The sequence below is a fragment of the Melospiza melodia genome, chromosome 11, assembly GCF_035770615.1.
Source record: "Melospiza melodia melodia isolate bMelMel2 chromosome 11, bMelMel2.pri, whole genome shotgun sequence".
Classification (NCBI taxonomy): Eukaryota; Metazoa; Chordata; class Aves; order Passeriformes; family Passerellidae; genus Melospiza; species Melospiza melodia.
The window spans coordinates 21,293,224-21,320,687 of NC_086204.1; the positions used below are offsets into that span (position 1 = coordinate 21,293,224).

Genomic DNA, 27,464 nt, shown 5'->3' on the forward strand with positions numbered 1-27,464 from the left:
ATATCTAAGTGAGATCTCTAAGACAGAAATGAAATTATTCAGTTTCCTTCAGTTCTTTGGATATAAGAATTATTCAGTATGATGCATAGTCATCATAAGATAGGGTCTTATTCAAAATATTTTTTCTTTGGGGCAGGAGATGTTCTAAGATCTTCTTGCCAAATTAATCCCAACAGTAGAATGTGTTTGAGAGTGCTTTTGTATGCTTCATTTCCTGACTAGGTGAAACATAATAATAGTTTCTGTTGTTATTGATCTCTTTGTCAGCAAGTTATGAAGAGTTTCAGGCATTAAATATTCCTTCTCTGGTATGTCACATCCCAGAATATTGATCTCAAATAGAAAATAAATTTTGATGGCCCTTGGGAATTTTGATCCTATACTTTTCAGTACTCAGCAGAAAAAGGGAGACAGATGAATGACAGACCCTTAAGAATGTTCTTCTAATTCCTTGATTAAAATGAAGCCCCTCTTTTTTTTCTTTTCATTCTGACTCTGAATCAAAATTTTGTTGGGCAATATTACTGCAGTTGCCATCCCCAGGCCAGCTGATGGAGCTCTGCAGGATATCTGATCTCTGATCAAGCTCTGGAGGTATAAATTACATTAGATGTTATTAAATACAGGTTGTAGTTCTGTAGGAATCCATCAGAGTATCTGGAGAACAGAGGTATATGGAATGAGAGACATTGATAATGCATGTAAGAAAGCAAAGCAGACCTCAGAGCTTGAACATCTGAAGAAGGATGTGCCAAATCACAGCCTTATGTTGTGATGTGTTCTTTTATTCCCTGTTTGGCTTGGCCTGTGGTGTGTATTGCTGTAATGGTATGTGGTACTGAGGCTGTGTTAAGCCTTTATTATTAAACTCTTATAACTCCAGTGGGACTGACAGTTTGTGGTTTCTCAGGACCATTTCCAAAGCAGCACGCAATCATGTTGGTTTTTTTGGGGAAGTTACTTTATTGCTGAAGTCTGGTTTTGCATTTCATTTTTTTTTTTTCTTTAAAAAACCCCTAAACAATCCTCCCCTAAAAAAAAAAAAAAAAAGGAGAGAGAAGTCATTGGTTCAGCTTCTTTGGTTTCCAATAGGTTGAGACAAATATCTACAAATCCTTGCAGGGAGAATCTGTAAAAAGCAATAAAAACTTTGTGACTTCTCAGAGGGACTTACTATAAAAATCTTAACTGAAATTTTGAAACAGCACTTAGGTAAACGTACAGTTTATATACAGTTCTTGTTTGAATGTGGATTATATTTGCAGTTCTCATTATGTGTTGTCACTGCTTATGTTTTGGTTTGTATATTGCATCTTCTTCAATTATGAAATCAAAGTAAGGATCGTATTTGTGTTGGAAATTAATCCATGTATTTACTCCTGCATGATTTTAAGAATTTGACACAACTGGGCTTTTAAGAGCTGTTTCCATACATCTCTTCAGTGCAGTACCCATGGTAAATGTTTATCTAGGGATGTGCATGGAGTATGAAACTTCAGGTGCTTTTCAGCATGGCTTTGTCTCCTACAAATCTGCAGTTGGTGTGGGTCATCAGTCATTTGTGAAGACCCAAATCTGCATTTATTTTTCTGTTCAGAAACCAGAGTACTGGAAAAGATACAGCAATGTGTTACAAGTAGCAGTTAAATACTAGCCTGGTGTCCAGAAATGCCCTGAGCTAAGGTGCACAATATATGCAGCAAGATGGATGATTTAATTTGTCTGTCTTGGGGACAAGGGAATGTGGTGCAGTTATCCAGGCCCTGAGAAGGTAAGGGGTTAGCAACACTTGAAGTGCATCCCTTGCCTTGAAATACAATCAGTCCACATACCTGGATGTCTTATCTGGAGTGTGGTATAAGTGCAGCAATAAATTTAGTCATCAAAGATTTGCTTGAAGGTGGGTTTTTTTTGAGGTTTGGGTTTTGTTTTTGTTTTTTCTTTTACTACAGAACAGGTCTGTTGAAGTCCTGTTGTGTTGCTTTGAAGGTGCATTCAGCTCTGGGTCCTGTATGGACCATTATTGGAAATGATTTAAATTTGTTCCCAGAGCAGCACTGAGGGTCTTTGCAGAGTCTGTCTTCAAGCTCCTTTTTCCTGAATGAAATGGGACCCTTGTGTTGGTTTCACAGCAGTGGAGCAGGGTCTCATGAACCCCTCCACTGTCCAAAGGGGCTGTGGTGAGGGCCTTCAGGTAACCCTGTACAGCACTGTTTTGTGGGGCATGATGGAGCACATTTGTATATTGGTCCAATTTGTGATGCTCTAACTGGATGGTGGGAGTGAGGGAAAGTGACCCAGAGCATAGGTCCCAATGCAATTTTGGGTTTAAGTTGACACAAAGTGACCCAAAGCAACTTTGCAATCTGGCTGGTGAGGTCTCAGCCATCATTATTCCTGGCACCGAGTGCCTTCTAAATTGAGTGAGTGCTTGTGCTGTCTTTGCTTCTTCTGATGGATTGGATAAGATCCAGAATTACATTTGGATTTTGCTATATTGTGTTGTTTTGGGGTTTTTTTCCCTTTTCTTTTTTAAGCTGCTAGAGCCACTGAAAAAAAAGATTGTAGTTAACATGAAAACAGATGTAAAAGACTGGCACTGTGGCATGTGCAGCCTTAAGCTGTACATATTGGCAAGTTACTGTGTGTCAGATTTCATGATTTAGGCATAAAGGCTGCCCTTCAGTTAAGGCAGGAGGACAAAAATTTAAGCTTATTTATGGAAATAGGTATCTGAAAGGTTGGGGATTGCTCCTTCAGGCACGAACACTTCCTGGCGCCTAAAGCAAGGGTGCATGTAAGTGGGTATGTTTTACATTGTATCTTAATGAGTTTTGAAAGATAGAGCCTTTGAAGATTGCCTTTGAAAGGTAGAGCCCACTCTGGGGCTTGGGGAAAGGCACTGGGCACAGACAGAGCTGCCACTTTGTCTCAGCAAAAAAGACCCCCTAGAAAGTCAGGGGGATTTGGAACTGAGTGATGACTGGAAGAGATTTGAAAATAGAAGCAAAGAAACTTTTCTTTTTGAGTTCTGTGAAGCAGAACTCAGTGTATTTGCAAGTAAATCTGGCTTGCTTCAAAGAAATGTTTATCTCCATCAAATTCTGACAGAAATAACCTGTAGCTCTGAGTTTGGATGTGAGTAGGTTTTGGGGGTAGAAGAAAGGCGACATATTATCTTCTCAGCCTTTTCCAGGTTTATAGTTTCTTCACTTTTGGAGTGTTAATACCAGAAATAAACACAGTGTTTTAATAAAGATCCATTTTTAGTGAAATTACTTCTGGAAGTCTAGGGGGAGTTGACTATAATTCAGGTTATTCATAGTGAATTTGATTAGTTGAAACTAATAGTAGCATGAAGAACTGGATTGGAAAAGGGAGCTCCTAATCTGCTTGTAAATTGTTTTTTTTTAATATGAGGAAGATGATGTTCTCAGTTAAGGGAATGAAACATTATGCTATTTTGTGGGTTGCAATAATGTTATTAATTTGGTGCTTGCAGTGCTTTTCAGCCATTCTCAGATAAATCCTAATATTTCATGTGCAGTGTTTGAATGCAAAATATATTTTAGGAAAATTAACAGCTTTTAAATTTGACATTAACTACAAAGCAGTACTTTATGTTGATAAAAATCTCAACAGTTTTTTAAAAGTAGAACCCCACACAGATACTTTAAAATTGATGACAAATGAAGTTAATGCAGTTAAAATGAATTAAACTCCTTGCTATTTAGAATAATATAATGATGTCTGAATTTTATTCCCAAAAGAGGAAATACAGTTGTTAAGTCCAGATGGATTTTTATTTTTGTTGGAGTAAGTTTTGAGACTAGCAATATCTTCTTTTTAATTTTTTTAACGTTACTACCATAGTGCTGGATCCGTGACAGCACAGACCTCCTTTTTCTAAATTCTTTTGAACCCAGTCAAATTAACAGTTCTTTATTAAAACATCAGTGTTTATTTTGAAAATTAGCAGTTTCTTATTGCATTTTTAAGAGTTGGAACATAAGCACCAGGATAATGTAAAATATAGAGAAGCCAAGGGCTCAGTCCTGTCAAGTTATTTTCAGCTCTAATATGGTAACTGCCTGTGATTGTAGCCTGCCTAAATTTCAAGTGGTGCAGCAGGAGGTTAAGCTCTTCAGCAGGCTAAGTCTTCTTGTGCTTGAGCTTTTTGCCTTGCACTGAGGGCTTGCACCTTGGCAGCCTTTGTGGTGCTGCAAAGGATGTGTGGTGAGTTGATCACACATCTGAAACCTGAGTGACAAAGATAAAGGATTCAGACCATTTGTTTAGATGAAGATGAAAGGCAGTTCAGCTATTGCTGTGTCAGTTTAAAGCTTCTCAGGCCATAAAATTATTAATCCTATTGTGCTGGTTTGTTCTTTTCTGTGTTTTGCCCGTTGGCAATATTTTTCTAAGTTCTGGGCCCTATTTTGCTCCACTGTTAGGGAAATAGAATTTGGTCATCTTTCTCCTTCATTACAGGACTTCCATGAAAATAGATGGGAAACCAGGAGGCTTACTGCCAAAGTCAATCCTGGTTTGTCTCAAATAAGCATAAAGCTGGGGGAAAGTCCCATTATTGAGCATAACATAATGCAACTCCACTTGGAACAGATTATCAAATCATTACTGATAATTTTGCAAACAAATTCTAGGTTGGAAGGGTCCTATGTGCGGAAAATGAATGACTTATAGAGAGGTCTGGATCATGGGGTAAGCTGAGTGCAAGCAGGCACTAAGGGTTTCTATGGCCAAATGTCAAGTTGCATATAGAAAAACTCTGGTCTTTAAACTACAGTTGAAGCAAAGGGTGCCCCATCATATGAAACAGTGACTAAGTGTCAGGCATTAACTGGTGAGCAAGAATTGCCACTGCAGTCATGGATAAAAGCTTTGTTGTGATTCCCAGATAGAAAAATAAAAGGGTATCAAGTACAGAGGTTATATTTTCTTGATGCTTGACACATGTGTTGCATATAGTACAAAGGTGAAAAGATATTGATGAATTGAAATGCATTGAGTTGGAAGCCACTACTGTGAGTAAAGATGTGGGAAACATGGTGAGCATGGAGTGCAAGGAGCACAAAAGTTCTTGGCTTAGCAAACCGTGTCAGGGAAGAACTGATCATAACCGGTGAGTCCTCTAAGTGGGGACAAAATATTGGGAATACATTTGATAAGAAAAAACTCTCTGGGCCAGCAGTCAAAGCATTTATGATTCAGTTGACCAAGCTTATTAGACATAAAATTAATTTATTTTCAATGAATTGTGGCTACTTCATTGGTTAACAGCACTGTGATTTACTGCATACTGCGTTGTTCTGCCTTTGCTAGGTGCCTGTTTTCTTTCTGGTTGGTGAAGAAGTTGTTCTGCTTCCTGGCAGAAGGGAGCACAAGGAATTCTTAAGCAAAAGAACAAAAAAAAATGTTACAGCAAGAAATGCTGCTGAAAAAAAGGGGAAAATGAACTTGTACTCTTGTGTTACAGATTCAGTGGTTCTTTCCTTTGACTCCGTTGGACATACAATAGGCTCAGGTACAACATTGCCTTCTTCTCTCTCTCCCACCTCATGACAAGGCTTCTACTTAACTGGACATGGTAGCCATGTTGGGAGGCAGGACACTGAGTCAGGCTTCTGTGGGAATCAACCATCTAGCCAAAGGGTAAATAGATCCTTTTCCAAGTGCAGTGGGAGTTTTTAGAGCCTTAGTAGGACACAAGGATTAACCTGCGGGACTCTTCCCTTACCCAGCGAGGAAACGACCTGGACATGTGTTGATGATGCAGTTTGTGCTCCTCTTCTCATGTGAAAGGCATTAAGATGATGTCACCTACCAGCTGAAGAAAAACTGTTTCATGCTACTAGGATAGTTTCCCAGCTAAACAAACAGTTGAGTTATTTGGGGAAAGACATGAGGAATGCTTCCAGGAAGGAGAAGACGAAGGAGTCGTAACTAAACCAATAGGGCTGGAAACTTTTTTTTGGGTGGAGATTGACCAGCATTATTGAACCCCAGGGCAAATCCTTCCCAATCTCATTTTGTTTGGAACCTAAGCATGACCTACAATGAAACTGAACCAGAAATTAAAAATTCTTTTGTGCTGGGAGCACTTTACTAGATCAGTAACTCTCCATTTGGCTGTGTATAATGTGCAAGCTGCAGCCAAGACACGCCACAGTGAGCATGATACTTGATGAAATTTAGTTTAAAGTGTGTATATAAGGATATATGAAGTGCAAGGGAAAGACTAAGAATTGCTCCTATAACTTTAAACCCCTTAACACTTAAAAGATGGGGATATTTATTGTCTTCCACAAAAGACAAAACCTTTGCTTGGATTTTTTTAATCTTGCTTGCCAGCCTTTCCTCTTAGGTTGATAGGGGGAACATGCTGCCTTCCAACATAGCACCTGTCTTCTGCCTGCACACTTTGAAAGAGAGCCTGCTGCCTGACACTAACATTGAAGCTTGAACACACATCTGATTTACTAACCCCTCAACTAGTGGTAGTAACTTACTTTGTTTAGAACACCTCAAACTTTTTCTGCTCTCCCTATATCTCCTCTAAAACTTGTATCTGGAAATAGATTAATCTTAGTGCATGATCTGATGTGGGAGTATCTCTAGAGTGCCAAATGGATATGTTGTTGTGTATATGGGGGGAAGAAATCCTCTATTAATTCTCTCTTACTAATTAATGTGTCATAACTGAAGTGTGTTGTTGCCTGTCTCCTGTATTGGGTGGTGGTCTCTTCAGCCTGCAGAAGTAGAGAGGAAGTTGCATAGGTTTGAGATATCCTTCCTTGAATTTTAACCACAGATTTTGTATCTGTGGAGTTAACCATAAATGTTTTCACCAATAGGAAAGTAAACTTAGTGATTAAAAACAGTTCAACTGCTCTGTGTCTTTTGGAGTTCTGTTAATATGGAGGGTGGGAGACAGGCTCATGCAAGCCATTGGACTGCCTGGGTCTGATTTAAAAGCACTGATCTTTGTTCTGCTTGCATTTTACAACTCAAGCTTGGTTTGGTTAGGAATTGAGACAGTAAGATTTGACCTTTTGTAAACCCTTTCACTGCAGCAAGACTGACTTCCTTCATTGAAGAAATGTGAAGAAAACTCATATATTTGAGAAAGGAGGCTCAGAAATGCCTGAGAAAGCTGTATGTTTATTGCTCTTGTGTTTAGTACTTTGCACTTACTGTTCTGCAAGGTTCACCTTGCTCTGAACTGGTATGTTTAATAAGATGTCAAGATGTGTGATATCTGTCCAACTGAGGGATAGCTTTCCTTGTTGAACAGGAAGGAGAGAGAGAAAAACTGTGGCTATTGTGCTTCCGCTGTCCATCCCATCTCACCTTGCTGCAGACCCAGGAAAAGACAGATCCCAGAAAGAACCCACAGAAACCATGGCAGCTCCAGGCCCAGCCATTCCCAGTAGGTGATGTTTCAGCTAAAGTTATATGCTTTGAAACATAAAATTACATATACCTTTTTCTTTATTAGTCAAAACCAGCTGAGAATAATAGTCTCCCTGTTAAGATTTCATGCTGCTTAAAACTGGTACTTATATTTGCATATTAAACACCTTAGAAGTGCTTTTTAGTACCTGTTAGTCATGCCATGTGAAGGGCAATGTCTTGTTGCAGCTTCTGTATCACACTTGAATTGGCTGTTTGTCCTTATCTTGGCTTTCCTCTTCACTTTGTCCCACATGCAAGTCTCAGTTTTCAGAAAAGCTGGAAATCTGTCCTTATGCAACTCAGATTAATGACACTGTCTAGGTTTTTCTGGATAAACTTTCTGAACTGAGTGTTCAGAAGCTCATATGTCTATGGAGCTTTAAAGCTATGGAACTTCATAGGAGATTATTGGGTAGAGGGTATGTGAGCCAAATGTGTTTTGAGTGAGACTGAACTATGAGGTTCATGCTGTGGTCCAGCCTTCCCAAGTCCAGATGTTTTTGTAACTCTCTTCATGGCTGTCTGTTCCCTTAAAAGATAAAGCTTGAGCAGCTAAGTGTTTGATGTTATGTCTAGGCCAGACTTTCAGCTGAAACCATTTCAGAAAGAAGGGTGTCATGCTCTGAGGTTGGGGAAACAATCAGGACACAGGGTGTTTGAGGAGTCCTAGATTTCATTCACTTGCCATAGACAGCTAGTGCTTCTTTTATTTTTTTCTTTTCACTCTAGTTACTTTGTTTTACTTTGTTGCTACCAAATCAAACATTGGACCTTGAAAGTTAGATTTATACCCCTGCTATTTTTGTTCAAGACCTTTTCCTACCTCCTGTGTCTAACAGCAAGCTAAATTTTTCTTCTCTAAGCCTTGGATAGGAGTGCACTGGATGTGCAAGTTTCCCAGATGCTACTGAGCTTGCTGAAAATACTGAATACCTTTGGGCTGTAGGCTTATGCTCTTGTCAGATGTGTTTGATTGCAGTACTGACCACTGATTCATTGCAGATGTTCTCACTTGCAGGCTTAAAAGGTGCTAGTTCTAACATTAAGAGCAAGCAAGTGTTATCTAGGTCTTGCTCAAATTGTTTGCATGTATTAACTCTTCTGGATTCCCAGACTTTGGTTTAGAGTAGCTGTCTGCTGCAGCTCACGTGCTTGTGACAGCCCACATGTAAGACCATGCTTCCAAATGCTGAGTTCACACTGACAGTGGAGTAATCATCTGAGAATTTAAATCTGTGCTTCTTTTGGAGTCTGCTCTTAGTGATTCCTTAAGTCAAAGTCCATAAACCATTTTGGGAAAAGCTGTGAGAACTATGAAGGAAACTTTCTCTGTTCCATTCAGCTGCTGAAGATGCTCAGATAACCATTGTGTGAAGGATGAGAATAACCCTGTGTCTGTCCTACCAAATACAGCTGCAGAGTGAATTTGGTGACTGCTTGCCTACATTTTAGATAGACAGTGGTATGGATGGAGGCCAGGAATAGAAATGCAACTGAATGAGGTATCATATCTATAGGGTAGATTCCTAGCATAAGAGAGAAACATTGGTGACTTGCAGAAGATTCCTTGCTGTTTATTTGATTTCTCAATGATACTCTGATAGTACAAATGTCTACAGTTGCACACTCTGATATTTCCTGGATTTTCAGGTCAGTGGTAATTAACTTTAGGCATTCTTAGTTTGAGGAAAGCAACTTAAATTAATGTTTGGAGCTGATGTGGATCTAGAGTGTTGGGGTTTTTCACCCAAATTGTGTTTCTTTCTTAGCACTATGTGATAATGATGTGAAAGGAGAGATGAAATTACTGTGCTGTATATTTCTCCATTCCTGTAAGGCTGAAAGAAAAAAGGGAAATACATGTATTCTCTCTGATGGTTTAGTGGTTTTTTTTCTGCAGAAATGCTTTTTCCTTTTCATTTTTTGATTAATGAAGTTCTACTTCATTCTTTATTTTTCTGAGTGTAGACTGTGGGAGCTGTTTGAATCTTTGCCAGTGAGTGTCATGAAGCAGTTTCATAGTCCTTATGTGACTTTGCCAGTGTGTTCAGTATCATCATCTGTCTTCTTATTAATGCTCTATTCCTCCAGTTGAAAATACAGCTGTGAATGATTTGAGGTGCAAATGTCAAGAAGTGGCTTAATGAATGCCTCAAATTAAGAGTATTTCAGTGTGATTTTTCTCTCTCATATGACATCTCTGCATCAAATCAGCACATCTTGTAAGTCACTAAAAGCCAATATAGATTACTGGTTTGTTAATATTGTTCTTGACTTTTATTAGGAAATACGATAAATTTCATAGAATAAAGAGTATGTTGGGAAACTCAGTAGGGCAGCATTAACTCCATTTGCCAAGTGGACTCATGGCAGTAAATGTTTAGCAAAGGCTGTAATCTGTCTTGAAACAGATGACTTCCTGGGAAAAGTGAAAGGGCATATGCATATCAAAGGAGGAAATATTTCATCTTCCTATTGTGGTCTTTCCTAAATTCAGCTTAAAGCAGTCAGTTGCTTTTCTACCATTGGAGGTAGCTATAGTATTATTAGGATGTGCAGATGTAGACTGGTGAGGTAAGCTTCTGGTGCTAGGCTGCAAGGGCTGAGCACTTCTGCTCCTTCTGTGATTGTTACAGAGCAGGGAAAGGCACCAGGGACTGGGCTTTGTCTTAGCAGTTTCCTTGGTGTTTTTCTTGATGTCACTTGGCAACCTGCAGAAAAAGGTTGATAAATGCATATGCAAAAGCATGAGTGGGGGTGAGGAGGAAACTGAAGCATAGACCTGCATGCAGTCCATGCAGGGCTGGGCTGAGAAGCTCGGGTGGCCTCAGCTGTACCACTCCTGAACTTGCCTTTGCAGTCTTTTTATTCCCTGGTTATTTAAATAGAAGATAATGTTTTCACCAGTAAATTCCATCACTGAAGAGGTTAAAGGGAAAATCCTATGGAAAGGATGTAACATTAAGTCTTTGTTTATCCAGTACTTTGATTGTTACTCAGTAGTCCTGACTGCTATTTTTTTAACCTTGCAATAAAAGCTTTCTTTTGTCCTTTTCAGTTGATCCATTTAACATGACTTTTTTTTTATTAATTCTTTCTTGTCTCTCGAGTTCTAGCAGAATTATTTTACATTGGTGAACTTTTATAACTGTCCATATGTGTTTTCTTAGTCCAAGGTGAATGTGATGTGTTTGGCCTTTTTCATTGCAGAATAAATGATTTTACTTGTGGCCTTTACTGCAGATGTAGAACTTGCATGTGAATAGTGACCAGGGCTTGGCTCATATAGATCCTCAGTTCTGCAGAGACCAAACTGCACTGGACAGGATGAAATATATCAGGGTGGTCTGAGTATCCTTGATAGGACCTCTGTCTCTTGAGAATCGTACTGATTTCTTTGACAAACACAAACATTTTGAATAAAAGAGCGAAATTGAATCTTCTGCCTTCCCTCCTGTACTTGCAATTAGCAGTTAAACACAGAGCTAGAACTGCATATAGCCTGTCTTTTTAAAAAAAAATTTAATTTTCTATTTCTCCTTCTTTATAGCTATATTGGCTGCAGATGCAAGAGGCAACTTGAATACTTGCTAGATACTGTACACTGGACTTTATGGCTTCCTGGGTGGTCTGCATGGAGTTTTCAGACATGAGACAATGCATCTCTCACTTGCAGCCTGGTAGCTGGATTTCTGTTGGATTCTTTGGAGGAATTTCCATGCTAATGCCAACATTGAATTTGGCACAGGATTTGCATAATTTATAGAAATTGTTATGCTTGGCTCTATTTCTGTTCATGTAATCCCAATTACATGCTTTATTATGAAATAGTTGTCAGTTCTTAGATCCTTATTCAGTTCTGATATTCCTGGAAATGTAGAAATGCATTTTGGTTTTGACCTAAGATGACTTCTTGTTCTTATGATGCAAGATGGTGCATGATGAAACTTCATTTTCTGTGTTTGTTCACTTCTGTGCTTCTGTGCACTGCTGTACCACATTGTCAACTGAGATCTGTAGGTCCTTAGCACAGGTGATTGTGATCTTTAGAATGACTTGTGCTCTTCTAATAGTGTTACTTTTATCCTCCATGGGCCTTTCAGTCTTCTGTGGGCTGATAATATGAAGTCTTGTTCAGATTACTCCATGATGTTCTTCCAGGGGATGCAAACTAAGTTCTTTATTACCTTTACTCATCTTTTGCTTTAAAAGCAGATCCTGTGCCACAGAGCCATAGAAGTGTTTGGTCTGGAAATTGGTGGGTCAGACATGGCCTGGGCTGGATCAGACCTACCAGCATGCTTAAATGTGAAGGGAGTTCTCCAGACCGTACCTGTGAGTGGCTCTGCATTGTCCTTCAGTGCAGAGACCCCTAATGATTTGGGTGCTGGGGGAGGATCATACTGATGATGTTGGTGGAGGCCAACATCAAACCACACTTAACATGGCCAGCTGGTCCAAGCTGATTTTTGGTGGAGAAGTGTTTTTACCTTATTCTCTCTGATTATTTTGTTCTATTTTCTCTAATATTCCAGCACTTCTTTATTCCACTACATGAAAAAGTGGAGAAATATTTCTGTATATCAAGGGCTTAACTTGGTGAGTAAGGCTTTAATCTAAGGTTATGGGAGGAGGAAGCAACCTGTAAGGTCACAGAGAGGTGGCATGAGTGCCAAGGCAGGCTATTGCCACCTCTATTTTCAATGGAGGAAAAGGTAGGAATGGGACTGCCCCTTTCTTGAGCTGTGAACTGTGTGATCAGTTCAGTTCCTCTCCTGTAATTGTCACACCCTGACCAAACTGAATTTTAGATTCAGTAGTACTTTGATTGTGTGGATCTGTGTTTCATCTTGTTTTAATTTAGACACATAACTCCAGACAAGGATTGCCTTTTCCTGCAGCTTGGCTCTGTGTGTTTGACTTTCTTCAGATATTTGGGACTTTATCTGTCTTTTGTGAATCCAGGCCACTTCCAGCCAGCATGTGGGCAGACTTTTGGCCCCTGTGTTTGTAGTGATACAGCTAAATGACACTGGAAGTCTGTAACAAGACTCCAATTTTACTAAAAAGGAAGATAACTTTGAATCTGTAATTTTGGAGTGTCCTAGTGTCTTTCCTGGGGAAACAGCATGTGATAGAGATTGATTTCTAAGCTAATAGTAATGCTGACTTCTAAAAGTGCCCATGAGGGTGAGATGGCCCATGGTGAGGGCAGCATTTCTTTGCCTGCAGTAGCTTGCTCATCTCACCTGCCAACAAGAGGAAGGGGCATGGATGCTTCTGGTTTGATGTTACAGCCTGAAACTGTACTTACACCCTAGTGAAAATCAAGAACATACCCCTGCATCTGGCTTGAAACCAGAAATGTTGTTTTGTTTTGTAATACTTGTTTTTGGAAGTGCCTGTTGCAAGGTAGTGCAAGGTAATTTCAGTGAACATGAAAACTTAAATCCTAGGGAAGGTGAAACAGTTGTGACAAACAGAAGATAAATCTTGTGAAACATTGCAGTGGAGGTCTGTCCTTAGTGTTTAGCTCATATCTTTGGTTGCAAAGCTGATGAAGTGCTGAGTTAATAGAAAATCCAGGATGTTGTTGTAGTTATGAGGTTATGTATCTCTTATTGCATTTCCTCTTATTGTATTTCTTGTTGGGAAGAAGGCAATGTTGGTTTGAATGAGATAAGACTGATGACAGATGGGTCAGTGGCTATAGATGGTTTTTAAAAAAGAGTTACTAAAAAAATTCTTTGTGGTTTTTTGCTTAGTACAGATGTTAGTTTTGGGAGTCAGAAGGGTTAATAAAAATTGAAAGCATGTTTCTTTTTATGGAATGGATACCTTCCTATGCACAGTCCTGCTGGTGGAGGAGGTGAGGTTGTACAGGACATAATTTCTTGTGGGAGGAATAAACTGGGAAGAAATTATGAAGAAAGCAGCACATGGGGGAAACAGAACTGTCAGTATGTGAAGAGTAGGGGAGAGATGCACAGGTGGAGTGGGGATGGTGGGTGGCACTCGGGTGCTGGCAGGGAACAGACACTGTGTGCCAATATCAAGCGTGCACGTGTTCTGCAGCTTCTGTTACCTAAGTGATGTCAAATAGAATACTTCCTTTGGCTCAGGAATTAAACCTTAATGGGATTGAAACCAATGGCATAGTTTACATTGGCCTGTCTGCTGCAATCATTGTGTCTGAGGTACATGTTTAGGCTTGGCTGTTCTGCTGGTAAATGAGAGTGAAAAGCTTGTGACCTTCAGTAGTAAACTACTGCACCAGAAATCCTAGGGCTGTCTCATGAGAAAAGTAATCTTGTATTTTCAATGAGGTCTTTCTAAAAGCTTGTGAGAATTTTTTTCTTGTTGTTTCTTTTAATCTCTGATTGGGTTATCTTTTACTTCTCTGTATTTTTTTTATTGTATAGCTGTGAGACCCAGGGGTCCTCAGTGTGAGGAGACCCCTGAGTTTAACCCAGCACTGCACCTTTTCCTTGTGTATCTCATGTGAATTCTAATAGTTTTAATTTTTGTATCCAGTGGTTGATTTACAAGATCACAAAATATTCAGGGATGCTGTATTTTGTACATGAGTTGCATATATTCTGAGTGATTTTGTTTCTGTAGCTGTCCCCTGTTCATGGCATAAACTGACTTTGCAGTTTTATACTGAAAACACCTGAATTTTAAGCATTTTTGCCACTGTGAGTGGCAAAAACCTTTCTCTTGAAGAAGAGCTGCTTGATTATGAAGTTGTGGGTTGGAATGGACAAGGAATGAAGAAAAATTTCAAAGCTCTACATATCAGAACTTAGGAGGAATGTTTTTCATACAGTTTAGTGTCAAGATTATTTGTACAGCAAGCAGGAAAGCTTTGTTTATCACTGCCTAAGTGGTTTCAGTAATACTTTTTATCACTCTGGATAGCTTGCTTAATTCTAGTGATTTCTGAATTAATGGTTACCCATGTGTTCTCTTGCTGTGGTATTTCCTGGAGACTGAGAAATGTCAATTTAGGAATATTTTGGAGTAACAATAATCTGTTAACAGCTGCTATAAGGACTTGCTGCTGTTCGGTTTTGGTGCCTTTTGCAGGGGACACTCTTGCAGCTTTTATGATATTGTGTCCTTTGCTTTTGTTTTCCAGAATATGACAAACTGGGCTTTCTCCTGAACCTGGACTCAAAATTGTAAGTAGAACAGTAAGATTCTTCTTCATTTCTTTAGTTACAGCTTTATGTTGTAAGCAACTTTTATGTCACCTGGGCAGCTGGCTCACTAAATTCTGCACTTCTTCCTGGGACAGCCAAGTCCTGCAGCAACCTGGCAATTACAACTCCTTTCCTTGCACTAGGCTTTGCAGGCCAGCTTGGGTTGTGGTTCACTGTCATTAATTCCTTAATAACTGATCAAGAGTCTATAAATACCCACTTGAAGCCACGACTGTCAGTCTGCTCTAGATAGCCTTCTCTTAACCTTCCAAATGAAAAATGAATTACAGATGTGAAAGCAGAAGAAATGGCAATCTCCAATTTCCTGGGATGCTTAGGAGTTTATATTTATTTCCTACTTGTTCCTTTCAAAATGGATATTACTATTTTTGTTGATGAAATAGAGCGGAAGGAACCTCAGCACAAGGCGGGGACCTCTTGCTATGTCAGAGGGACGCTGCAGTGCTGAAGGATGAAGATGCTTCTCGTGCTTTTTGCCTTAAATCAGTCGAATTGAGCCTGGGTTGCCGAACACTAGGGGTCAGCAGCCACCCTGTTTCTGGGGTCAGCAACCTGACGGAATTTTTTGGTATTGGGAGCAAAAACACTGCTAAAAGCCTTTTACTTAAAAGGGCCCAGAACCAATCTCGTGGCTTTGAATGACTTGAGAATCATCCCCTGCGCAGCATGTCATGTCAATATGAACCCCATTCTTAATGTTTTGAAAATATCATTGTACCTATAAGTGAAACAATTTAGTTTAATAATCATGAGCAGCCTGTGAGCTTCCATAACGGAATAAAAGCATCCTAAGTGTGTTGGGAATTGCTGCTTGCAGGAGATGAGAAAGTTTCTAGGTAGGAACTTCTCTTGCAGATGCAGCTGGGTACATAAACTCAGTTATAGTAACATATGGCAAAAAGATTGCAGAATGCATATGAGAAAGAAGGAATATTGATTATTTGTTTATTAATTTTCCTCCAAAGGCTCTGTATCTTGTTCAGTGGTCAGGAAGGATAGTGTTGACTGCATGAATAGTTCAAGGTTTCTTTCTGCTCTCATTCAATGTAGTGTTCTACACAGTTTAGTTGCATGCTGTCTGGAACCCATGCTGGTGGCATATTTACCCATTTTCTTTGTTAAATTTTCTGTGTTGGGACATCCTAGTGATTCAGGAACAATAGTGTGTGTACCCATAGATGAGATTCACATGGTACATTACCTTCAATTTATACATGTAGAAGTCAAAGCAAAAAGACAAATCCAAAATTGTGAAGTGGGTAAAGTAACCTTTGAGTGAATGTCTGGGTGTTGGAGAGGGAAAATTTTTTTAGCTTTTTAACTAGACTGATTGTTTTTTCCAGGCTATTTCTGTGTATTTTGTAATGTCCAATTTATTGAACACGCCCATTGACTGTCCACACACAGTTGTCATCCCAGTCTGTGCTGCATCCAAACCACTGCTTCAGTCTTCCTCTTCCTTCTCCTTCTGCTTGCACTGTCCTTTTCATTGTGCTTTTAGCAAATCCCTTGAGTCTTCCTTCCCCTCAGGCCTCTGTTCCATTCTTTTCCCCCTTCTTTGCTGACTTACCTGTTTGATTACAGCACTCCAAGGCACAGTCTGCTTTTTCTTATTTTTCAGCATGAGGCCAAGTGAGGTTTTTACCTGCTAGAGGGCTTCCAGAGCACTGATTTATTTTCTTAAAACCTAGCCTTTATAAACTTTCCATTGGTTTGATTAAAAAAATATTTTGTTGACTACTTAAAAATATATATTCTAAATATGCATGTTTATTTTTCAAAGTCCTAGAGTTAACTTCTAGAAAGAGTTGTAACAAAATCAGCATGATTAAAATAAATACTACAAGTTAGCTTAAGGAAAAAGAAAGCAAGTACTGTATGTAGGTGAAATAACTTTTTTTAACTACAGCTTTGTTAGGTGTTTGGTTATTTTTTTTTTCTTTTTGTTGTGGTTTATTTGTTTCTTCTGTAAAATTAAAGCTGATCCTGCTTTGAAAATAGAGCTGATGACCTGCAGACTTCACTTCTGGCCTGAATATTCTGAACTTTTTGTTTTTTCCTTTTTAATAGCATGGAAGACAGAAAATACCATAAAATGTAGGAAATAAATTTGGGAAGAAAAATGGCTGATAGGGTAGAGCTACCACTAGCTACCATTCTACAAGTTCACCTTTGTTGTTCAGAAATTTTGTGGTTCCAAATTTCTAAGTACAGACTGAATTCAGTGGGACTTAATGGTTAAAAATACTTGCTGTGATTGAGTCAAGATGGTACCATCATAGAAGCACTCTCTGGTTTAAAAAAAATGCTTAGAGTTGAAAGGGGTAATATGTTCTGCACTGATGACTTTACTGGCAGAAATAATTGAATTGTGTCTGTTGTTGTGATATAATCACTCTGGTGGAATCTTGCCATAAATCATAACTTTATAGGGTTCACTTAATTGACAGCATGTGAGAATCTTTTGTGACTTGAAGCACTTAGGGCAACAATTAGTTTTCTTTGGATTCTTTTTCTTAATCTTTCATTTGCTCAAAACCTGTTGCTGGCTGTGTCAGTTGATGTCATTGAAACTAGTGGCCCATAAGACCAACATTTTCTGCAAAGGTAGATCTGCATTACACCTTAAGTGCTCTGACTTGCATTTTGGATGTCATACAAAGGAAAACATTTGACATAACTAAGTAGTAATGTGTCCATTTGCCTTTGCATCTCTAGTTTTTTTTGTGCATTGCTACTTGAATGTCCTCTACCCTGCAGTTGTCCAGGGCTTTTATTCAGATATAGTACAGTCTACTCTGGTTACAGGAATGTAATGGTTTTGTTCTCCCTGAATTCATGGAAATGCTAATGAAACCAGATTTGTTCACTTTGGAAGGAATTCTGTCAGAAGCACTTGAGTAGTTTTCTGTGGGATCTGATAAATGCCTGGCTGTAATTAGGGAGGCTGGCATGGACAGCAATCTCACCTGTGAGGGAATGGCCACTTTTAAAGATGCTGTATGGAGGCTTCATGGAAATGACAGCTTCTGACCAATCTTGTTGGGAAGAAGAATATTAAGGTGGAAAATGCTTCCGTTCTGGTGCCTGAGCCTGGGAAAGCTCTTCTTTAGAAAGCCTAACAGCTTTTAAAGGGCAGGATGGTATCCAGGTGGGGACTGTTAATGACACACAGGGTGAATGGAAAGCTGAGGACTTCCATACACAATGCAGTTTATGAATGAGTTGTTCCCTTAGTCAAAACAAGACCTAAGTCTCCTAAGGACCAGGTTAGTGAAAAAGATCAGTTGCAAGAGGAATTTATCTTTTAGTTATGTTTGTAATAACCATAACATCATTACCAGAATTAGAATAGCAAAACAAAATATGCACTAAGTATAGAAACAGGCCAGTTGCATCTGTTTCTCCCTGCTAAAGAGTTTTCCCAAGCAGCAGGAACCTTTTTAAAACCTGTAAGGATAACATTTGCTGGTTGTGCAGAGAAAAACACTTATACAAAAACTATGATAGAACTCATGGATTTTCATCCTTGGGGGGGTCAACAGTTCCTGAACAACTTAAGACTATCAATCACTTTGGTGACTCAGCCAGTGGATTACTGGGTGCCACCAAACGCCAAGATTTGCAGTCACTTCTAACATCTGTGCTTGGCAACGAGTTGCATGCTTTTGTTATTATTAAATATTTATATTGTAGTAGTTCTTTGAGACTGGCCAGGTCTTAGAAACAAGAGTCTCATTCACTACAAATTCTGAATCATTCCCGAAGCAGACTCTATGTTTGCATTGAATTAAATGAGATTTCCAAAGGAGGATCATGAACGTGGAGTTAATTATGGACTGTATTTAATGCTTATTAGGTGGGCCAAGCTGAAGGTTGTATCGTCATTCTTCTGCTTGGTTTGGTCACCTTAATGGCTGCTTTGTGTCTGCCTTGGCAGATTGCAAGTGTAGGTTCACTTGTGCTGAGCATATGAAAAGTTCCTTTTTTGTAACCCATGTTATTTGGGGGCTTCTCCCTTGCATTGTGCTTCTGGGCCACCTTTCCTTCCTGCTGTGCTGGTCTGTCATTTCCTCAGTGGGGTGGAAGCTTAGTGATTGCTTCTGCCCCTCTTTCAAACTCATCCTTCAGAAACTACTTTCATAGACTTCAGCAGTACACTGGGGGTTTGATGCCTCTAAACAGAGAAAAGTTCCCCTTAGGAACTTGGTAGATCTTTTCACCTTCCACCATAGTCAGTTCAAAACCTTGGAAGTCAAGATCTCAGCTAATGAATGATGGAAAAATCTCCCAGGGCTTGACTTTGACTGGGGAAGAACCAGTCCCTCATAAAGTTTAACAAATGTTAGGAGATACACGTGAGTTTCATGGAATCATTTTGCACTTAAAACAGGGGGTCTTATCATTTTCTTTCAAGGAAGGAATAGGAAAAAAAAAAGTTGTTGCCCCTCTCAATTGGAAAAATGGTTATATGATCACTATGGTTAATCACAATAACATAATATTAGCATGTATGAGTACACCCTATTAACTATATGATATATATTTTATATTGTGTACTTTGGGAATCTTTAGGCAGGACTTAACTAAAAGAAGGAATACTTTTTCAATAGGCTTTTTGTTTTGCTAGACATTTTGTAATGTTGTGTATTTACATGTTTCTTCATTATGGAATAGATTGGGAAAGTGCAACAAAGATTTTGTGAATATTCATGATGATTTCAACTTTGTGTTAAAAAGAAAAGACAAAAAAAATTGTCTCTTGTGGAGGGGAAGGCAGAAATAACAACCTTCACCCTGCAAACTCAAATGAAACTTGATATAGACTTTGAAAAGACCATAAAAATGGAGGGAGTTTGGGCTAGGGAAACACACAGATTGGGTTACTTATGTTTGTTGAAATTTCTTTACTTCAGAGCTTTAATAATGAAGAACTGAAACAGAGCCCCTTCCCCTCATTTTCTTTCTAGGCTGGGAGACTGCTTTGAGACTGTTTGTGTCTTTGTGTGGTACTTTGCCATTAAACACTGTAAAAATAAGCAGTAAACGTGTTGGAATGCTGGACTTTCCCCATGCCTGGTGCTGTGGGATTTCTTTCTGCCCTGTTTTTTTTTTTTTTTTTCCAATTTGTCTTTTTGTATTCCTGCAATCCTGAATGAGGTACAAAAGAAAAGTGAGAAGTCCCAATGATATCCTGCCCTGTCCAAGGCTGAGTGTCTCACAGGCTAAGTGAAAGGATTCTGACCATCACATGAAGAGTCTCCTGATGCTTTTTCTGAAAGATTATTTAAAGGCTTAGCATGCTTTATGACACTGGTATTTTTCTGGCAATTATTTATTTCTCTTTCCTTTCAGATTTTTACTTCATCTCCTTCTACCTAATCTCTTCCATTCTGTACTAATTGTTTGAGCATTGAAATAGTTAAGAAAACTAACCCAAGCTATTTATAGCAATTCAGTTACCTGGCTGTTTGTTGTTCCTCCATTGAACCTCTCCCACATTTGGGTGGGATGTAACTGCCGTCCCTGGTTTTGTTTTGCTCTTCTTAATTCATTTCAGTTTGTTTCAATTTTGATCCTTTGTCATTCTGATAAAGATTTCTTATGTGAGTCTTTGTTATGTAACTTTGGGATTCCTGTGTTAGACACAGTCTCAGTTGATGAAGAAGATAAAAATTGTAGAATTCAGAATTGCTGGCAGCTTAGATAGAATTGATTCATTGCTTGATTTGTTAAGTGCAAACAAAGTCAAGAACTTATGTTTGGTGCCTTTAGAAGGGCCAGTTTCCTGAAGCTGGAAGTAATTATGAATCACACCATGTGGGAAAAGCATGTAAAGCAAGAAATATGAATGGCTGGGCATTGTTTAGACCAGTTTTATACTGTTTGCCCCAAAAGTTCAGTTTCATAAGAAAGAAATGCTCATGGAAAAATAGTTTTATTGAGAGTATAAGGGGAGACAGTGATAATGTATTTATAGAAAAGGTAGAAGTGTGCAGTAAATGCAGAGTTTTGTTCAGTTTGGATGGAGGGAAAAAATGCTCTCCTTAATATTAACAATAAAATTTCAAGCAGTAGATACCTAAGTTTATGTGCTTTAGAATTGGTATGTCTGGATAAGATTTTTGAAAGAATTTCTGAAGAAATTGCAGAGGACTTTTTGGACTACTACAGAGTATTAATAAATCTTCAAACACTAGGGATTCTCCATATCCTTGGCAGAAAGTTGAAGTGCAAATATTTTAAAAGCAAAAGGCAATGACTCATAATCTTTTCAACCCATTTTTGATTTTGAGATCAATAGCACATTTGCTACTATGAGTTTCCACAGAGAAAAAAGAAGTAATACCTATAGTTCCAGTTATTGTGCACACTAACAAATGAACACTTTTTAAAGATGGATTTGTTCTTCATGTGAGTACCCATGAAGGTGCCTTCTGTATGTGAGATTGATTTCTTTCTTGATATGTTTGTCTTAGAACTAAGTTTGTACATTTTGTGTTCTTCTAACCAGCCAGACGAGTTGCATCAAATGGGGAAATCTCAGTTCTTTTTTCCCCCCTTTGTATGTGTAAGGTGGAATGCTTTGTACTACTACAAGAGCTACTTTGCTTGTAGCGAGCTACTTTGCTTGTAGCTCTTCACCACAAGTAGCATCAACCTAATTAAATATTGGTTTATTTGTTTTCCGGGATGGAATATGGTTACAGCTAGTTACAAGTTTCTACTTTGTTGTCCTGCTACTGTTGCTCCTGCAAAAGTTTTTACAGTTGTTGCATTCACAGAAGGCTAAATTAGTAGCAAAACTCTGTTTAGGAAATATCTAATAGCTCATAAATGGCATGGAGGTAATCATGTTCCTTTGTTTTCTTGAGATAAGAGTTCATTAAAAGCTACACATAATTTTCTTCCTTCAGAGATCTGTTTTAAAACTCAGAGGCAAAATATCTTCCTAGAAAGACCTTTTTGTTCCCTGAATAACTTCAGAAAATTGAATGAATTGGACTATCCAAGCATTGGTTATTCCCAAAACTTCAGTTAAAGAGATTTTGGTTTTGATAGAAATTTATGCTAAAATGCTGGCTTTCATAATTTTGTTATTGATCTTGGTCATAAAGAGCAAAGCACCAGCACACATTGTGGAAGCAGGTGATGTGTTGCTGCCTTTATTGAATCAAAGCAGTTATGAACTTATCCTCAAACTGATGCAAGAGCTTCCTCTCTTGAAAATCCTGAAGGTGTGTGTGTGATCACCGAGCATCAACCCTTCTGTGCCTGCCTGCAAGGTCAGCGATGTTCCACCTCCAGAGGGAAACCTGCTTCCCTTTTGTGTTCTCTTGGAAATGTTGTAGGGAACCCTCATCAGATGATTGAGTGGGAATCAAGTGTATTCCAACAGGTGAATTTTATCTATTTTATCAAGCCTTCCTCTGAACCTTGTCACTTACTCTGAAGAGCACACTCGCTATGGTATCCAGACACAGCTCAGTTGGCAGCCCTTGATTTATAAGCTGGCTCTGAGGAGGTTTTGTAAATGGAGTGTATGGGAAGAGACATATATAGTATACTCAGCCTGCCTCTAATTTTGTCTTCTGCATTGCTATCATGTCACCAGAGAGATCAAAGCTTTGCTGTCTGCCTCATTCTGCAAAGATTGCCATACATAAATTTTGGAGTATGTGGTAGATCATCAAGGCAGCAAAGAGTTTAGTGGAACAAACACATACAGACTTCTTGTGTGCTGAGGAAGGCCAGTAAAACCAAGACCTACTTTTAACACTTGTGATTAACATCTGTTAGGTAAGAAAACAATATCTTATTACGCCGTGAGAATGGAAGATGCCTTATTGTTGTGCTTGAGAACTGTCTAGCAGAAGAGAGGAATGAAGGAGACTGAAGGAACCCTGTTAAATATAATCCAAGAGATATTTTATTTTACTTGTCATATTCTCAGTCTTAGACTGAAAATCTGGTAGTAAGTTGTGATGAGCAAAGACCTCTTTGTTTTATTGTTCAAGGACTGAAGGACAAGGTAAGTTTTGATTAGATTGATAAATTTAGGATGTGCTTTTTCCTTCAGGAAGCATGATGTTGCTGCTGGCATCCTTGAGAAATCTGCACTGGAGAAGTACTCCAAAGGACCCCAGACATGACTAGGACTGGTGGAAGAGGTGATGGGGTGTGATGCCCATTGCAATAAACAAAACATGATCAAGGCTACTTTGGAACAGGAAGGTTAATGGCAGCTGTGTCTGATGTGACATGTTTGGAGAAGGAGTCATATAGCAGTTGTTGCTGTAAGATGTTTTTGAGGTTATGGGTGTTTAAATAAATTATGAGACTGAGGTGAGGTTTTCTCTGTTTGCTTTTGAGAAAACCAGGCAATTGAATTAATTTTAATGAAATACTTTTTACTCTAACATTACAGAGAAGCTCATGAGATTCTTTCCCAGTTCACAGCAGAAATGTAAACAGGCAGAAATGCTACTGCTAACACTAGCTTGCAGTCCCACTCTTGCTCTAAGAAATCAGAATGAGGACTACAAAGGGAGGGACAGAAAACTGAGAACATGTATGTACTGTTCTTGCCTTGTCTGCCATGCAATCTGTTCCAACTCATCAAAGAGTAAACTGAAAAGCCAACAAACAGTGTTTTAAATTTCCATATTGAATGTGTTTGAATAATTCTGGTTGATTTCAGACTTCTAAATTCCTACTTAGAAATATCTTCTCCCTGGCTCCTTAAAAGAGTTAATCTTGAAGACCTCAAAACTGTGAGTCGTGTCCTGTACAGCTGCAAAATGTCAGGTGCCTTCCTCCTGTCCCCTTTAATCTTCAGTCAGTGAGTCTTTCTATATCATTGAAGGCAGAAATTCCCAAAGATGGTTGTGTCACTGGACTGTTTGAGTCAGAGACCCTTGATCAGTACAGGAGTCGAAGGTGTATTTTAACATCTTGGAACTTGGCTCAGATGATTTTGTCAAGTGTTGCTATTTTGGTGAATTAACAAGGAGAGGATAGGATTTGTCCTACTAGCAAGGGAAACCTATGGCTCAGCCTTGGGGCTCTCCTTTAGCCTGTTCTCCAAACAATTCGGAAAAAACATTTCTCTCTCTCTCTCTCTGTCTCAGAGCCACGAATAACCAGCTGATCTAGGGCTGGTGTTCAGTGGAGTTATGATGATACAAGATGAAGGACAGTCTGATTAACTGGACTATTCACAGTTCTTTGAGACAAACTTTATTGAGTTCTCTGACTCATGGTGCTTACCTATGGCAGTTTGGGCAGTTGGTTAGGCAGCCTTTTCAGACAAACAGCTGCTCTTTGAAGCCAAGGAAGGAAAAAAAAGGCATTTATCTTAGCAGAAGAACATTCACTAGAACAATGTATGGAGTAAACAGCAGGGCTTTTTTGATCTGAGTGATTCTGCAGCTGTTCTTACTGTTAAAGGTTGCAGCTATTCTCTATTTTCCCTAAAGCAGTTTGGATTTTGTTTAGTTTTGTGGGGGCACTTTTTGTCACAGTAGTTGCAAGGGTTCTTCCAGGACAGGGTTGTGCTCTGTATTTACAGCAAAGTTTCTGGAGGAAACATTTTTCCTCCCATAGCGTTCTTCTTCTTAAGGTTTCAGTGTGGTACTTACTAAATTAATTGATGTCTGCTTGAATTCATGACATCTGTCTCTAATATAGGTCAGTGGAGACAGCCTTTTTTGGACTACTGTTTCAGAAAGAGGGGTGAGGAATATTCAAAACCTCATGACTATATACAGCATTTTGTAAAACTACTGTTAAACCACATTCCCCAATTGTGAGGTCACCTCTGCATACCATCTAGAGCACTTTCTTCACTGACCAGTGTTTTTTTTCTCTGAATTTCAGCCCAGTCTGGAGAGGGGGGAAAGCAACCTTGCCATATCAAGTTGGCTTTTTCTTTTGTTTAGAGGAGTTAAGTTGTTATTTTTTCCCAGGCTGTCCAAACCTTCCAAAGAAGAGTTTAAAGGGCAGCTTTTATCACCCTTAGCCCTGGAAAGTTACTGAAGAAACTGAAAAGGGAGGATGTTGTGAAGTGTTCGTGTTAGATTTCCATCTCTGTCAGTTGCTGAGAGAGATCTTTCCAAGTGGAGTTCATTCCCCTAAGGTTTGGTGTCTTCCAGCTGTCTGTGCAATAGATCTGCTGCTGCAACAGAAAGGGTTGAACTTCTTTTGGAAAATAAAAATGGCCAGACCAAAGACTCATCTGCTCCAATATCTTGTCTCAAAGTGCTCCTCTAGTTCAGGGGAGGAGAAAAATACACAATTGTGACACTATTCTTACTCCAGGATCTGCTCTCCAGCTTCTGAGGGGAGGAAGCTTTAGAATTTCCAAGTTAGGGATGTTGTTAAACCTCTTAATAGCTTTTGATCCCATTTATATATCTGGTGTCTGGTAACATACTGATGTGGAGAAATCTGCTTATTAACTGTGTGTTATAAAAGTGTTTCCTTTTGTCTGTTTTACAATCTTCAGGGTAATTATGCTTGATGTTTCAATGATATAGGAAATAGTGACTAATAAATCATGGTGGACATATTCCATATTATTCTGCTGTGCCCTACACCTAGGAAAATGCTGAGTCCATAGCCTGGTTCATTCCACAATGAAATGAACTTCATTTTTCTGAAGGAAGATTTGGTGATTAAAACCTTAGTGAGACTGATGTTCTCATCTGGCATTTAGAACTGCTAAGCACTAGATTTTGACACTCAAATCTACTAAAGTGTATTATCCACAGACATACAACTGTAATTTTGGCTGTACTGCTCCAGAAATTATTAGGTGACCTTTTTTCCCCCCACAGCTATAGGCTTTGGGGAAGTATCTTTGTTTTCAGATGTACTGATTCCTGTTAGTTTGAGCAGAGGATTCCTGGATTCTAATTGGATTGAATTATTTATTCTAATCTCTTTAGCACTTGTTTGTCTCTTCTGGACCTACGCTGCTGAGTTCATTACACTACAAGTAGAAAAACCCTGTTCCCTGTCCAAAGAAAGCATTGCCTATTTGTAGATGTAACAGATGAATGTTGGTGAGGAAGATTTATGGGTTACAGCAACAAAATTATGACACTGCAATTTATCTTCCATCATTCCTTTCTTTGGCTGAAGTTGATGTGATAGGTGAGCATTTTATTTCCTATTGGGCTTGTAGTTGCTTCATTTATTATGGCCATTGCACTAACAGTGGTTTTTAAGAGGCATTTAAATAGCTAATCTAAACTAAACTAAATCTAATCTATCTAAACTAAATCTAATCTCAGCATTTAGTTTCTGCAGGCTTTGAGAATACATAGCCTAATATATCAGGGTGCACAGGTTCCTGGCTTTGGAGAAACATAGACATTCTTTAGAAGGTTCTTGAAGAAGGAGTTGAGCTAGGAATCCCAACTGACTGCTGAGAGAGTTTTTATTGGCTACTGAGTCCTAACACATCCCGCCTCCAAACAGTGTGGTCATCCTCCATTAGGTTATCCTTGTCTCCTAGCTGTAAAACCAGAATGCTGATAATTATCGCTGAGGATGGAAACCCAGTAATTTTGGACTTATGGAAACTAGAATAGATAAAAGTCTAGTAATATACACTGGGAAATTGTGTTGATTGTCAGCAAGTTACTTCATCATTAAGTTATATGGTTTTTGTCCAAAGATTAGTAAATAATCAAAAACTCGGGGAGCAGTCATCTTCATTTCTTTGTCTTTCTTTGGTAAAACAACTGCCTTCTGAGAAATTAAAATTTCTGGAGTTCATGCTTTTTGTTTAGTCTAATAATTGGTATTCTAGCCAGCTGTTTTTTCCTTTCCATGTTTCTTTAAAAACAAAAACAAGCCTGAAATGGACTGTTTTCTTTGGTCCTCATCTGTGTCTATTTGAACACAATTCTGCTTTTTCTCTGGACTACTAGTCTTGAAGGTAAGATGTAACCAAAACAGATTTTTTTTTTTTTTAAGGGCAAGTTTACAGAAACCAAAGGAGATTGGGAGATCAGGGATATTACTCAATCTTGGAGGAGTATGCAGCATGAGGTCACATACAAAATGTGCCATGGAGTTTGGTTGCATTTCTTATCTTCATCCTTTAAATCTGTTTTTTGTTAGTGTCAGGATTTTGTTTCTTTATTTACTTACTTAAACAAATAAAATCTGTCTACCTTGAAAGCTTTTAATTATTTTTTCCACAAGAATCCCAACACTTTTTTAGGTGTTGATAAAAGGTTGTTACTTGAGAAGCTCCAGGCAGGGTTCTTAGTCCTTGGAACTATAAGGGATGGTACAATGAGATATTCCTTTCTGATAGAAAAATCACTTACAGCTGTATTTCTTAAGATGTTTATGTATTTAGCACGGCTGAGACTAATCTGAAATTATTTCTTCTGCCTAGTGGTCTAATTTCTACTATTGCAAAGACCAGGAATGGAATTTAGTAAGGAAGTAGGATCCTCATGACTTTTTTGTGGGTGGAAGCCCTTTCAGTGTGTTGGTGCAAAGATGGCATTTCAGAGGGTGAGTGGCATTTCAGTGTCACTGCTCTGAGCTGTCCCTGCCCCTCTGCCTGCCCTGCACTTCCCAAGGGCAGAACTGGCTTTGTGTCACCTCTTCCTTCAGGGATGTGAAGGTAGGTTGTGGGTTTTGGTGAAATGTCTTCAAAACTTTGTTTTCCTGGGCCAGTTTAATGTAACCTAATCTTCTTCAGCTGCTGTAGTCCAAATAAATAAATAGAACTATGTG

General features: G+C 38.8%; 1 protein-coding gene across 8 annotated transcripts in view; it reads left to right on the forward strand.

The window, feature by feature from the left end:
* ST3GAL3 (ST3 beta-galactoside alpha-2,3-sialyltransferase 3) overlaps window positions 1–27,464 on the forward strand; it is a 172,364-nt gene that overhangs the window by 34,967 nt on the left and 109,933 nt on the right. For 4 of the 8 annotated variants that reach the window (XM_063165932.1, XM_063165931.1, XM_063165937.1 and 1 more), the window contains exons 3-5: window positions 5,498–5,545; window positions 7,299–7,454; window positions 14,618–14,660. In XM_063165932.1, coding sequence (XP_063022002.1) covers window positions 5,498–5,545; window positions 7,299–7,454; window positions 14,618–14,660 — 247 coding nt within the window. Of the gene's footprint in view, window positions 1–5,497; window positions 5,546–7,298; window positions 7,455–14,617; window positions 14,661–27,464 lie in introns of those variants that run through there. The other 4 variants (XM_063165934.1, XM_063165935.1, XM_063165938.1 and 1 more) reach the window with 4 other exon arrangements.